At 43.8% G+C, this 14,979-nt stretch overlaps 1 protein-coding gene across 2 annotated transcripts in view; it reads left to right on the top strand.

Moving 5' to 3' along the window:
* The window catches only part of RAP1GAP2 (RAP1 GTPase activating protein 2), a 1,491,256-nt gene that overhangs the window by 461,263 nt on the left and 1,015,014 nt on the right, over nt 1-14,979 (top strand). For both annotated transcript variants that reach the window (XM_063956011.1, XM_063956008.1), the window contains exon 2: nt 440-475. In XM_063956011.1, the coding sequence (XP_063812081.1) occupies nt 453-475 (23 nt within the window). In that variant the 5' untranslated portion in view covers nt 440-452. The remainder of the gene's footprint in view (nt 1-439; nt 476-14,979) is intronic.

The following is a 14,979-nucleotide window of genomic DNA, read 5'->3' as shown; positions in this document are numbered from 1 at the left end:
ACAAAGTTATTAAAAATATTGTATTAAATGACCTTCAGGCTGTGTGTATAAGGTGTATATGAAACATAAATGAGTTGTGTGAATGTACACACACTTTGTTTAATGCACAAAGTTGTAAAAAAATATTGGCTAAAATGACCTTCAGGCTGTGTGTATAAGGTGTATATAAAACATAAATGTATTCTGTGCTTAGATTTAGGTCCCATCACCATGATATCTCATTATGGTATGCAATTATTCCAAAATACGGAAAAATCCGATATCCAAAATACCTCTGGTCCCAAGCATTTTGGATAAGGGAGACTCAACCTGTAATGTTATTCTGTTTTTAGATGTAATCACTCCATTTAAGTTAAATGTCAATTCTAATGTGCTCAAGCTTTGTTTGCCCAAGATGAAAACTGAATAACGAACTGGTCTATTGATTTTATTCCTGCAGGATTGATAAAGCGATGCTGGCCAGCCTGAAAGTCAAGTAAGTTTATTTGATCACTATTTGCTTTATAAACTGTTACTGTTATTTGACATATTATAATATTTTATACAGTATAAGATAAATTGCTTTGTTATACTGTAGTGTGTTGAATTTACCAAATTGAAAAATTTGTATTTCAGTTTTTAGCTTTGATTTAATTATTTATTTTTCAGAATGTAGTAGCTAAAGTAGCTGTTGCAGCCATTTACATCCCAAATATATTAGCAAATTACAGCAAAGAAACGTGAATGATGTACTATATTTTATTATTTGTTGAGTAAATAAAATGATCCATTTAGAAAATGGAAAGGATATTTTGTAATAATTTATACAACTATAACTATGAAAAGATAAAGCTATTGTGAAACGCGCTAGTCCCCTAATTTATCTGAACGATTGCACATGCTCGTTTGGTGCTTCAAGAGCGAGATTTAATTGTGTTATTGCATCTAAAGTGACCGGAGATTGGGAGGGGGGGGCATAATATGTCGGGATCCTGATGTTCAGCATCCTGGGTGGCGGGATCTCATACCGATCCCCCTCAAGAGGTCGCATTTAACCACGTAAAGCAGCTAAAACCGACCAGGTCATTGGTGCAATGTAAAACGTCCCGTTACTTTTCATTCATTTCAGCTCGCCACCCCTGGGGGGTATGAGCTGAAATAAAGGCAACGGTGGGTGATCGTGCCTGAACGGAGCACCAACTGAATAGTTCTGATGTGCGCCATCTACTATATATATATATATATACAGGTTGAGTATCCCTTATCCAAAATGCTTGGGACTGGAGGTATTTTGGATATGGGATTTTTCCGTATTTTGGAATAATTGCTTACCATAATGAGATATCATGGTGATGGGACCGAAGTCTAAGCACAGAATGCATTTATGTTACATATACACCTTATACACACAGCTTGTAGGTCATTTTAGCCAATATTTTTTATAACTTTGTGCATTAAACAAAGTGTGTGTACATTCACACAAATCATTTATGTTTCATATACAACTTATACACACAGCCTGAAGGTCATTTAATACAATATTTTTAATAACTTTGTGTATAAAACAAAGTTTGTGTACATTGAGCCATCAGAAAACAAAGGTTTCACTATCTCAGTCTCACTCAAAAAAGTCCGTATTTCGGAATATTCCGTATTTCGGAATATTTGGATATGGGATACTCAACTTGTGTATATATATATATATATATAGTAATACTAGTTACAATTGTTGCAACATTTGTTAAGGTGACCAACTGCATCGGTCCTACTCTATCACTCAGAATTATAAACATTGCTACTGCTATCACATCAGTGTTAAACATAAAATATGCTTTGTGGTTCATAGAAAATTATAAAAAAAAATAAGAAATTGAGAAAAATTTATTTATTTTTTCTTTTTCTTATTTTTTTGTATCAGTGTCATAATTGGCTGCTGAGTAGTTGTTTGTGACCACAATTGTTTATTATTTTTCATGTACTGTGATTATAGTCCATTGCATGTGTGTATATGTTTAACCCCAATACAATATTTGAAGTATTGATATGCACATACATTTATTTGATGATATAGCTTTAATTCAGATGGTTGTCTTTTAATGTTTTGTCCTGTTCCACTGTTTAGCTATACCCAGTAGTTAGTGAATAGTGCACGTTCTGTTTGATTTTGTGACACCAATTTGGACACTGAAACATGGGCAGTTTGGCTGTATGATCTTTATCAGTGATACTGACATCCTCGGCTGTGCATTCCGCTGTGGAACACAGGCTGCAGGGTAATCCCCTAGTGGGGTTTCTGGAAGAGACGCTTCTATCTACACTGGCTGTCTATGGATGGACACTGCTCTCCTTCTGCACTATTGAGTCTTTTATTATATAACTGCCATTTGTTGATCAGTGTCCGCATGTATTTACAGTATATGTATACCAAATAAGATTAATGGTCATATCTCCAATTCTGTTTACATCCACCTGACAACGTCTGAAGGTTTATTTCTTTGCAATTTCTGCAGTCAGGCTCTGCACATGGGTACGAGGGCTTTGCAGTCTTAAGGGGACATCCAATTAGCTGCGGTAACTAACCGCAGCTAATGTATTTGCCCCAGGATATCCTATTGTCCCGGAAAAGCCGGTACGAGCCGTGACTTATAGGAGATTTTGCTTCATCTGCTTTGAGCAGGTGAAACAAAATTCCTCATAAGCACCAATGTTTGGGGGACACGAATGGAAAATAGGATTGGCTGGAAAATAACGACGCACAATCATGAGACATCGAGAAAAACAGCCATTTTTCGTGCCCAATGATATTTAGCCCATAATTGGATACCGACCATAGTAAACCTTTGAAATGTCAACACAATGTCCTATAATGTTCATCTGATTTATTATTCTGCTTGGGAAATAAAATCTTTGCTTTTGTCCGCATTGATTGACTTGTTGCAATCGGATAGCTTTTTATGTAGCATTCCAGCTGGTGACTGTAATTACTCCTGGTTGGTTTGGAGACTGTTCTCACCTCTCAAGATTATTAATGGAATATTGTAATATGGCAGAAGTATAGGGATTTAGAAAGGAAAAAAATCTTTCCAACAGTTTCTCTAAAAAAGTGATCAGATGAAGATATTTTTTAAATATATATGTTTTTTTAAACATCAGCAACTGATATATTGGACCATCGAGGATCGGGTCATCGCATCACTGCAGCTTTACATTTTCCCGGCAGCTTCTCCTCTATGCTACCATCGGCTGTACATTAGGGGGCTGAGAACTGCTTCTTTTACATTTCCATGGCAGCTGCAGAGAGGTGTGGCAGCAGGGTACACACAAAAACACGTCTCCTTTCATTAGTTTTCCCTGGCAGCTGCAGAGAGGATCAGCCAGCATCCACTAGGTATACACAGCTGAACATTTTATTACACTTCGCCAATGGCTTCAGAAAGCAACAGCCACCAGATGAGCACAGGGACAGAAAGGCTTACATTTCCCTGTCGACTGCTCATCTCTGCAGCCACCGGGTGACCGGTGAAGCTGGCCTGATCAGTTGACACCAGGGAAGTATCAGTTGGTGAAAGGGTCCGGGAAGTAATTCTGAGACTGGCAGCTGCTGGAAGATTATCTTCCAGCAGCCGCCTCTAGGGCATTTCTGATGCGACCATGCCAGGCAAATGGTTAACATACTTTGAATTATGTGATTACTGTATATTTGGTATGATCACCGACCACCAATTCTGTGGTGCACTCCTTTGCAAGCAGAGCACCAGCTACTTATAACATCATGCAATTGTTAAATCTGAAACAGTGTTGTGTCAATTTGTAACACAACTTTCTCTTACGTCCCAGAGGATGCTGGGGACTCCGTAAGGACCATGGGGTATAGACGGGCTCCGCAGGAGATAGGGCACCTAAAAAGAACTTTGACTATGGGTGTGCACTGGCTCCTCCCTCTATGCCCCTCCTCCAGACCTCAGTTAGATCTTGTGCCCAGAGGAGAATGGGTGCACTGCAGAGAACTCTCCAGAGTTTTCTGTGGAAAAATAATTTTGTTAGGTTTTTTATTTTCAGGGAGTCCTGTTGGCAACAGGCTCCCTGCATCGTGGGACCGAGGAGAGAGAAGCAGAGCTGGCTTGTAAAGTTGGGCACTGCTTCTAGGCTACTGGACACCATTAGCTCCAGAGGGAGTCGGAACACAGGTCTCACCTGGGGTTCGTCCCGGAGCCGCGCCGCCGTCCTCCTCACAGATGCCGAAGATAGAAGCCGGGTGAGTATTGAGGAAAAGACTTCAGGCGGCAGAAGACATCAGATCTTCATGAGGTAAGCGTGCAGCGGTAAGCTGCGTGCCATTGCTCCCAGTCACACACACAAAGCAGGCACTGAAGGGTGCAGGGCGCAGGGGGGGGGGCGCCCTGGGCAGCAATAAACCTCGATTTGGCCATAAATACGAGGGATTAGGCTGTGGGACAGTAAATCCGCGGACCCCCGCCATTTTATTAGTATATGATGAAGGGACCGAAGCCCGCCGTCGGGTGGGCGGGGCTTGATCCTCAGCACTAACCAGCGCCATTTTCTCCACAGAGGCTGCATGAGAAAACGCTGGCTCCCTGTTCTCTCCCCTGCTGAGCTTCACAGGTTGGAAAAAGGAGGAGGGGGGCACTTTGGCGACGCAGTGAGTGGAGATTACAATTATAAACATATAATAGCGCTATCTGGTCATATATTCCAGTGTTTTTAAGCGCTGGGTGTGTGCTGGCATACTCTATCTCTCTGTCTCTCCTAAGGGCCTGGTTGGGGTTTTGTCCACTTATAGGTAACTCCCTGTGTGTGTGGGGTGTCGGTACGTGTGTGTCGACATGTCTGAGGCGGAAGGCTTCTCCAAGGAGGAGGTGGAGCAAATGAGTGGTGTGTCCCCGTCGGTTGTGCCGACTCCAGATTGGATGGACATGTGGCATATGTTGCATGCAAGTGTGGCATCTTTACATAAAAGGCTTGACAAGGCTGGTTTAGGGGGGACATCAGGTGGTCAATCCTCAGATTGGACCGACTCACAGGGCCTGTCGGGGTCTCAAAAGCGTCCCTTAACACAAGACACTTCTACCGACATGGATTCTGATTCCAGTGTCGACTATGACGAAGTAAAATTGCACCCTAAGGTGACTAAAACCATTCAGTGTATGATTGTGGCAATAAGGGATGTGTTTCATATTGTGGATGAACCCTCAGTCCTCGACACAAGGGTACACATGTTTAAGGAAAAGAAACAGATTATAAATTTTCCCACATCTCACGAATTAAATGAGTTCTTTGGAAAAGCTTGGGAGACTCCGGATAAGAGACCGCAGATCCCCAAAAGAATTTTTATGGCATACCCTTTCCCTAAGCAGGACAGGGAGATTTGGGAATTACCCCCCACTGTGGACAAGGCCCTGACGCGCTTATCCAAGAAAGTGGCGCTACCGTCTCCTGACACAGCGGCCCTTAAAGACCCAGCAGATCGCAGGCAAGAAACTACCTTAAAGGGTATTTATTCTCATACGGGTGCTGTGCTAAGACCGACGATTGCGTCGGCATGGGTGTGTAGCGCAATTGCAGCTTGGACAGATGAGCTGACAGATCAATTTGATACTATGGATAAGGATACTATATTCCTAACTCTAGCCCATATAAAAGACGCAGTCTTATTTATGAGGGATGCTCAAAGGGACATTGGATTGCTAGCTTCTAGGGCCAATGCCATGTCTATCTCAGCGAGAAGATCCTCATGGACTCGCCAATGGACGGGTGATGCGGATTCCAAGAAACATATGGAAGTACTACCCTATAAGGGGGATGTATTGTTTGGGGATGGGCTGACGGACCTGGTTTCCACAGCTACAGCAGGTAAATCAAATTTTTTACCATATATTCCCCAACAGCAAAAGAAAGTAACACCCTATCAGATGCAGTCCTTTCGGTCGCACAAGTCCAAAAGAGGTTGGGGATCCTCTTTCCTCGCCAGAGGTAAGGGCAGAGGCAAAAGAGCACCTGCTTCGGCAGGTGCCCAGGAACAAAAGTCCTCCCCGGCTGCTCCAAAACCCACAGCATGACGCTGGGGCTCCCCTGAGGGAGTCCGCACCGGTGGGGGCACGTCTTCGACTTTTCAGTCAGGCCTGCGTCAGTTCGGACCTGAATCCCTGGGTGTTGGAAATAGTTTCCCAGGGTTACAAATTGGAATTCGAGGAGGTGCAAATCGGCCCTACCAGCTTCCACATCGGACAGGGATGTAGTGTTAGCTGCAATTCAAACGCTGTGTATACAGCAAGTGATAATCAAGGTTCCCCTGCACCAGCAGGGAAGAGGTTACTACTCAACCCTATTTGTGGTCCCGAAACCGGACGGTTCGGTCAGACCGATTTTGAATCTGAAATCCCTAAACCTGTACATAAAAAGATTCAAATTCAAAATGGAATCACTCAGGGCGATAATAGCCAACATGGAGGAGGGGGAGTTTATGGTGTCTCTGGACTTAAAGGATGCGTACCTTCATGTCCCCATATATGCCCCCCCATCAGGAATACCTGAGATTCGCTGTACAGGATTGTCATTACCAATTTCAGACGTTGCCGTTTGGACTTTCCACGGCCCCGAGGATTTTCACCAAGATAATGGCGGAAATGATGGTGGTCCTGCGCAAGCATGGGGTCACAATTATCCCATACTTGGACGATCTCCTGATAAAAGCGAGATCAAGAGAGAAATTGCTGAGCAGTGTGGCGCTCTCTCTGAGAGTGCTCCAGCAACACGGTTGGATTCTGAATCTACCGAAGTCACAGTTGATTCCGACAACTCGACTACCGTTCCTAGGTATGATACTGGATACGGAACAAATTAAGTTCTTCCTCCCAATAGAGAAAGCCCAAGACATCCAGAACATGGTCAGAGACCTGCTAAAACCAAAAAGGGTGTCAGTTCACCAATGCACTCGAGTTCTGGGGAAAATAATGGCGGCCTACGAGGCCTTCCCTTCGGAAGGTTCCATGCAAGGACTTTTCAATGGGACCTTCTGGACAAATGGTCCGGGTCCCATCTGCATTTACATCGGAAAATAACTCTGTCCCCAGGAACCAGAGTGTCCCTCCTGTGATGGTTGCAAAGTGCTCACCTGCTGGAGGGGCGCAGGTTCGGGATTCAGGACTGGATCCTGGTTACCACGGACGCGAGCCTCCGAGGATGGGGATTGGTCACACAGGGAAGGACTTTTCAGGGTCTTTGGTCAGACCAGGAGTCCTGTCTACACATTAATGTGTTGGAACTCAGGGCCATTTACAACGGCCTTCGACAAGCGGAGAGTTTTCTTCGAAACCTTCCGGTTCTGATTCAATCAGACAATGTCACAGCAGTGGCTCATGTGAACCGCCAAGGCGGGACAAGAAGCAGAGTCGCGATGGCGGAAGCCACAAGGATCCTTCGCTGGGCGGAAAATCATGTAAGCGCTCTGTCGGCTGTCTTCATTCCAGGAGTGGACAACTGGGAAGCAGACTTCCTCAGCAGACACGATCTCCATCCAGGAGAGTGGGGACTTCATCAAGAAGTCTTTGCAGACGTAACACGTCTTTGGGGAACTCCTCAAATAGACATGATGGCGTCACGCCTCAACAAAAAACTTTGGAGGTATTGCGCCAGGTCTCGGGACCCTCAGGCAGTAGCAGTAGACGCACTGGTAACACCGTGGGTGTTCGACTCGGTCTACGTGTTCCCTCCTCTTCCTCTCATCACGAAAGTGTTGAGGATCATAAGACGAAGAAGAATACAGACGATACTCGTTGTCCCAGACTGGCCTCGAAGGGCTTGGTACTCGGATCTACAAGAGATGCTCACAGGAGACCCCTGGCCTCTTCCTCTGAGGGAAGACCTGTTGCAGCAGGGGCCCTGTGTATTTCAAGACTTACCGCGGTTACGTTTGACGGCATGGCGGTTGAACGCCGAATCCTAGCAAAAAAGGGGATTCCAGAAGAGGTCATCCCTACTTTAATAAAGGCTAGGAAGGAGGTGACGATAAAACATTATCACCGTATCTGGCGAAAGTATGTGTCTTGGTGTGAGACCAATAATGCACCTACGGAAGATTTTCATTTGGGTCGTCTTCTCCACTTCCTACAGACAGGAGTGGATATGGGCCTGAAATTAGGCTCGGTTAAGGTACAGATTTCGTCCCTCTCGATTTTTTTTCAGAAGGAATTGGTTTCTCTTCCAGAAGTTTGTAAAGGGAGTGCTGCACATACAGCCCCCTTTTGTGCCTCCAGTGGCACCATGGGACCTGAACGTGGTGTTGCAGTACCTAAAATCACACTGGTTTGAACCGCTTAACAAGGTTGAGTTGAAATTTCTTACCTGGAAGGTGGTAATGTTGTTGGCCTTAGCATCAGCAAGGCGAGTGTCAGAATTGGCGGCTCTATCACACAAGAGCCCCTACTTGATTTTTCATGTGGATTGAGCTGAATTGAGGACACGTCCGCAATTTTTGCCTAAAGTGGTTTCGTCGTTCCATATGAATCAACCTATTGTGGTGCCTGTGGCTACTGGTGACCTGGAGGATTCCAGATCCCTGGACGTAGTCAGGGCCTTAAAAATTTATGTAGCCAGGATGGCTAAAATTAGGAAAACAGAGGCTCTGTTTGTCCTGTATGCGGCCAATAAGATTAGCGCGCCTGCTTCAAAGCAGACTATTGCTCGCTGGATCTGTAATACGATTCAGCAGGCTCACTCTACGGCTGGATTGCCGGTACCAAATTCGGTTAAGGCCCATTCCACTAGGAAGGTGGGCTCTTCTTGGGCGGCTGCCCGAGGCGTCTCGGCTTTACAACTTTGCAGAGCGGCGACGTGGTCAGGATCAAACACTTTTGCTAAATTCTACAAGTTTGATACCCTGGCTGATGAGGACCTAGCGTTTGCTCAGTCGGTGCTGCAGAGTCATCCGCACTCTCCCGCCCGATTGGATGCTTTGGTATAAACCCCATGGTTCTTACGGAGTCCCCAGCATCCTCTAGGACGTAAGAGAAAATAAGATTTTAAACCTACCGGTAAATCTATTTCTCCTAGTCCGTAGAGGATGCTGGGCGCCTGTCCCAGTGCGGAAACTCTGCAAGACTTGTATATAGTTGTTGCTTACATAAGGGTTATGTTACAGTTGACATCGGTCTTGGACCGTTACTGTTGTTTTTTGTTCATACTGTTAACTGGTTATGTAGGTTCCAGGTTACATGGTATGATTGGTGTGGGCTGGTGTGAATCTTGCCCTTGGATTGCTAAATCCTGCCTTGTATTGTCCATCTCCTCTGGGCACAGTTCTCTAACTGAGGTCTGGAGGAGGGGCATAGAGGGAGGAGCCAGTGCACACCCATAGTCAAAGTTCTTTTTAGGTGCCCTATCTCCTGCGGAGCCCGTCTATACCCCATGGTCCTTACGGAGTCCCCAGCATCCTCTACGGAGAAATAGATTTACCTGTAGGTTTAAAATCTTATTTTTTGCTTTATCCAGTAATTTCCAAAGATTGAAATTGACTTCAGTTTCATGCTTTCTTTTGGGTGGTCAACAAAGGTAGACATATTTGCTAGCAGGGGTAAGTTCCCCCAAAGTTGGTGGAAGAGGGCACTGGTTTGGTAACTCCACAGTACTTCTAGTTAGAGAAGAGGGAATAACTATTATAAAAATATTTATGATAGAATAGTTATTTAAGTAACTTAAATCAACATTTTGTAATCCATTTGAAATAGACAAACCGCTATTGCTGGTTGTTTGTCAGTACTCTACTATGTGCACGAAAATTTGTATAAAATCTTTGGTTAAATTGTGTTTACTCTGCAGTTATTTAACATATGAAAATGTCTGCTACACCTCATCGTGTAGCATTAACCTTGCCTGTTTTTTGTCTGTGCTGTCAGCATAAAAAATTAGTTTTGCCAGATATTTCATGCATATTTTGCAAGCAAATGGTAAACAGATATTTATGCGTTGCATTAGTTGACGTGTCAACTCCTGTTTCTTGAAACGATTAAAGCTCCAAGTTGGATACATCTGATCAATCTGTAGGCCTACAATGAACCTTACAAAGTAGTTCAATGAAACTAATACCCCTTTTACACCGGCAGCATATAACACGGGTTATTGCACATGAACGTGCATAACCCGTGTTGCTGCTCGGTGTAAACGGGCAGAGTAGGAATAATCCGGGTCGAGTGACCCGGTATTCCAACTCGGGTACTGTAGTTTGCGGGGTTGAACACATGTTCACCCTGGCAAACTGTTCAGTGTAAACGGGAGCCGGATGGCGTAATATTAAAATCATATACTTTAACATAGGATAGGTATTCGCTGTTGTTTCAGGGTTGGGATTAATATGCTGGTGGTCGGGATGCCAGCTTTCAGAATACCGACCACGGCTTCCCAATGGTTAGAATCCAGACAGAAGCAAGGTAAGTATACTTACCGTACCCTAATGCCCCCCTAAACCTAACCCTCCCTCCTCCACAGCCTAACCCTAACTCTCCCTGGTGGTGCTGAAACCTAACCTCCCCTTTCCGCAGCCTAAACCTAACCCTCCCACCCCCGCAGCCTAACCCTCCCCAGGGGTGCCTAAACCTAACTCCCCCCTCCCCGGTGCCTTAACCCCGCAGTCTAAACCTAACTTCCAACCCCCCCACTACCGCGGCTTACCTGTCCGACAGGTCGGCGGACGTTCGTTTGGATTCCTGGCAGTCGGGATTCTGGCGCTGGGACTGTGATCCTAGTCGGGATGCCTCTGCTGGTATTCCGAGCAGTGACCATATCCCATTATTTCTTATCATAATACTTCATACATTACTCAGTTCTAGGAAACAATAGGGGTAGATTTATTAAATACTGGATAGAGATAAAGTGGAGAAGTTGCCCATACAAACCAATCAGCTTCTAGTTGTGATTTTACAGGCTGTCCTAGAAAAATGACAGAAGTTTGAGTAACTGCTCCGCTTTAGCTCTCTCCAAGATTAGATAAATCTCCACATTTATTATTTTAAAGAAGACATCTGTGACTGATATTGAGGTGAAGGACATTCCCCCTCCAGTAGGAGAACTTATGAGGTCTTGTGCAGTTAGCTCACGTCCCATCTGTCCAGACTCGGACCTCAGAGGAGGGGGTGCTTCTTTTTGGAGCTGGTATTCAGCAGACCCAATTTATACTTTTACAAATGTTGGGAGCTACGTATGACTTCAGGAGCTCTGTGTGTACTGCCAATGAAAGCAGTTGACACTTCATGGGATTGGTATACATGCATTAAAAGGAAATTATATTAATTACTGGTGTTTTTTTAACAGTTATTTTAAACTACTACAAGTCATGGTAGCGATCTGAATTCATTGCTGTTATTTATGCCACAAAAACAAGAGTCAATTCATTGGCCCTCATTCCGAGTTGATCGGTCGCAAGGCGAATTTAGCAGAGTTACACACGCTAAGCCGCCGCCTACTGGGAGTGAATCTTAGCTTCTTAAAATTGCGACCGATGTATTCGCAATATTGCGATTACTAACTACTTAGCAGTTTCAGAGTAGCTCCAGACTTACTCTGCCTGTGCGATCAGTTCAGTGCTTGTCGTTCCTGGTTGACGTCACAAACACACCCAGCGTTCGCCCAGGCACTCCCACCGTTTCTCCGGCCACTCCTGCGTTTTTTCCGGAAACGGTAGCGTTTTCAGCCACACGCCCCTGAAACGCCGTGTTTCCGCCCAGTAACACCCATTTCCTGTCAATCACATTACGTTCGCCGGAGCGATGAAAAAGCCGTGAGTAAAAATACTTTCTTCATAGTAAAGTTACTTGGCGCAGTCGCAGTGCGAACATTGCGCATGCGTACTAAGCGGATTTTCACTGCGATGCGATGAAAAATAGCGAGCGAACAACTCGGAATGAGGGCCATTGTGTTACTGCAGTTCAGTGAAAACCAATGTTTGGTTGGTGCACATTGCGCCTCGTATTTAGCTTGTTATCCATTGATTTCTTCTAATTTGCTAGAGTAACATTATATACAGTAGAAAAGAAATTGTTAAAACAGATTTGGTAGACATTCTACTAGCTTTAATACAAATATGGTCCTTCCCACTGCATTTACGGCATGTAGTTGTTGCAGAACTCATGGCAGCCAAGGAGACCACGTGGAGGAACACAGTTGGCAGTTAAACTTTATTGAGGTTTATAAAAAATTATTAATTAGGTATAGTCTGTGGGCCTTAGGGGGAGATGTATCAAATCTTCTAGCTATCATTTTTCTAGTACCTTCCATAAAATGTTAGTTGGAAGCTGATTGATTGCAATGCTTCTCCACTGTCTCTTTAGGTTTGGTCCCCTCTAGTGTGAGATGAAACTATGGTATTAGAGAGGTGCATGATGAAAGGTTGTACCTGATTGGATGGAGTACTGCAGCCATTGCATCAGGTGCAGTAGTTCAATAGATCACACCTTTCATCCTGCCATTGCTAATACAATAATTCTTCCTCAATTTATCAAAAGGGGGGTTGAGAAAGCCAACTGCTAGAGGTAGTAGAATAGGAGGTTGAACACTGAAACCTTTTGTAAACCTGAACTTTGGTTTTAATGCATGACTAGAGCTAACGAAACCAGACTTTCTTCCTTTTAAATACCATATAATTTCTCCTGCCAACATTTTATTTGATATGACTAGCTGCATTTGTCACGTGTATAGTGTCTATTTTAAAGTATTCTCAAAAAAAATCAAAGCAGTAAAAATGTTCTTTGACCATAGCCTGAAACTAAAAAAATGCTACAATACGTTTAAATCAAACTACGTTAAATAAATATAACAGTTTTGCAGATGTACTGTACATGGCTGGTTGGAATGTGAATCTGCTAATGTATGGGAGCAAATGACAATCAGTCATATGCTCCCACACACCAGAAAACAGACGAAATTGGTAATTTGGTCAAGATGGTTAAATCAGTTTTATTTAAACAACTTGTCTGAATGACAGTTTTGGTCTGTTTTTCGCTGTTTGTGAGCAAATTGCTAGTTGGATGGTTGGAACAATGGGGGGTCATTCCGAGTTGATGGCACGTAGAAACTTTTTGCTGCCCGTGCGATCAACTCAACGCCGCCTACGGGGGAGGGCTTTTTTGCATAGCAAGGCTGTGAAACGCTTGTGCAGCCCTGCTATGCAAAAAATGTTTGTGTAGAAGTAGACCAGGGTAAGAGTTACTTACCCTGTGCGATCGATCCAGCGATGCAGGTCCTGGAATTGACGTCAGACATCCGCCCTCCAAACGCCTGGACACGCCTGCGTTCGCCGCACCACTACCAGAAAACAGTCAGTTGACACCACGGAACGCCTTCCTCCTGCCAATCTTCTTGCTGTCGCCGCTGAGACCGCTTTCTTTGTTCGCTGCGGCGCTGGTTGGCGACGGCTGTCACCGGGCAACGATGCACTAGCACATTGTGGCCGCCGCGCATGCGCATTTCCGACCCGATTGCACAGCTGCAAATAAGTGCAGCATGCGATCGGGTCAGAATGACCCCAGTGTTGGTTTGGTGTATGGCCAGCTTTAGATGTCTGTTTACACACTCTGCTTTTTGGGTATACAGATGGTTGGTCCACTGTTGGTTAACATTGACATGGTCTACACAGGAATAAGGTCGACGTGTTAAATTGGATGACAAAGGGCAGATGGACACATGAAAAGCTCAACATGACATTTTTCATTTCTTTTATTTTTATCTTTTTCATACTTTATCATCCACATGGACTATGATTGGGAATAGTAACATGCTTGTCCGCAGCATTGCGAGTGAAGCGAGCCATGCAAGGGGACGTGGTACACTAATTTGGGTTCCTGGTCATGTTACGCAAAAAACGACACCCAAAAAGTCTAAAAATTAAATTTTTATGTGTTGACCTGTCCCGTGTCAACCATGTTCATGTGTCGACCTTTTCCCTGTGTCAACTATGTCACTGTCTAACAATAGTAGTCGACCTATTACCTGTCAGGTTGACCCATTGATGAATTACCGCTTTTTGCATGGCAAGGTACAGGCACACACTGGCTGTAAATAAGTCTGCAATTGTTTTTCTGCTTGTAGACGAGAGATATCCCAGCAGGAATATTGCAATTGTTATAAAGTATAACTTGCAGCAGAGTAAGAGGAAACAGAAACACTTCACAGTAGACATTTTCTCTTTGCTAGTTCAGCCAAAGTAGAGATAAACGTGTGAAGATCTGACTCGTTTCCCTTCACTGTTCAATTTCCAATTATCTGACTGTGAGAAATCTTGCCTGTTGAAACAGAGAACAAAACAGATTTTTTTGCTTAGGTGCACTATTGTCAAGAAAAAGGAAGAAACTAAGGATATGCTTTTTTTTGGAATGAATGATAAATGGGAAATGATCCCACAAAATGTGATCTTAGTAAGACATAAACATTGTAAGTCCACTCTATATTGATATTGATTTTGTGTTCCCTTTTATTAATTGCAGTTTTGTTCCAGTGAACATAAAAGTGATGCATTATACACAAAAAATACACATCTGACTACTGCAGCTTATTATTAGTACTTCACACCTTGTGATTATATAGAGGATTGACGATAATTATTTTCTATTAGTGCTGTAACCATTATCCTCACAGAGATTATATTAAAATTGTACATTATTATTAGATTTCAGACACCATTCAAAATACAACATAATAGCGTATTGCTATACTAAACAATGCTACCCTCCTGTGTAACTAGTTAAGGATGAAAATGTGTTGAATAATTCATCTCCAAGGAAAGAGCAAAGCAGGTTCACAGCCACCAATTGACTAAAGCTGGGTACACACACAATTCTTATCCAGTCCGACCTCCAATCTGCCAGTTGATCCACCTTTGGTACAGAATGAACACTTCCACGACATCTGGTTTCTTCTGGATTCATCCAACTCCTGGTCATCTGGTTTTGTAAAAATTCTTTAACGTTAGATTTGGGTGGGGTGTGTTCAAACTGA

Source organism: Pseudophryne corroboree, chromosome 2 (genome assembly GCF_028390025.1).
Source record: "Pseudophryne corroboree isolate aPseCor3 chromosome 2, aPseCor3.hap2, whole genome shotgun sequence".
NCBI classification, from domain to species: domain Eukaryota; kingdom Metazoa; phylum Chordata; class Amphibia; order Anura; family Myobatrachidae; genus Pseudophryne; species Pseudophryne corroboree.
Note: the sequence above shows the minus strand (reverse complement) of the source record. Positions and strands in the feature narration are given on the sequence as shown.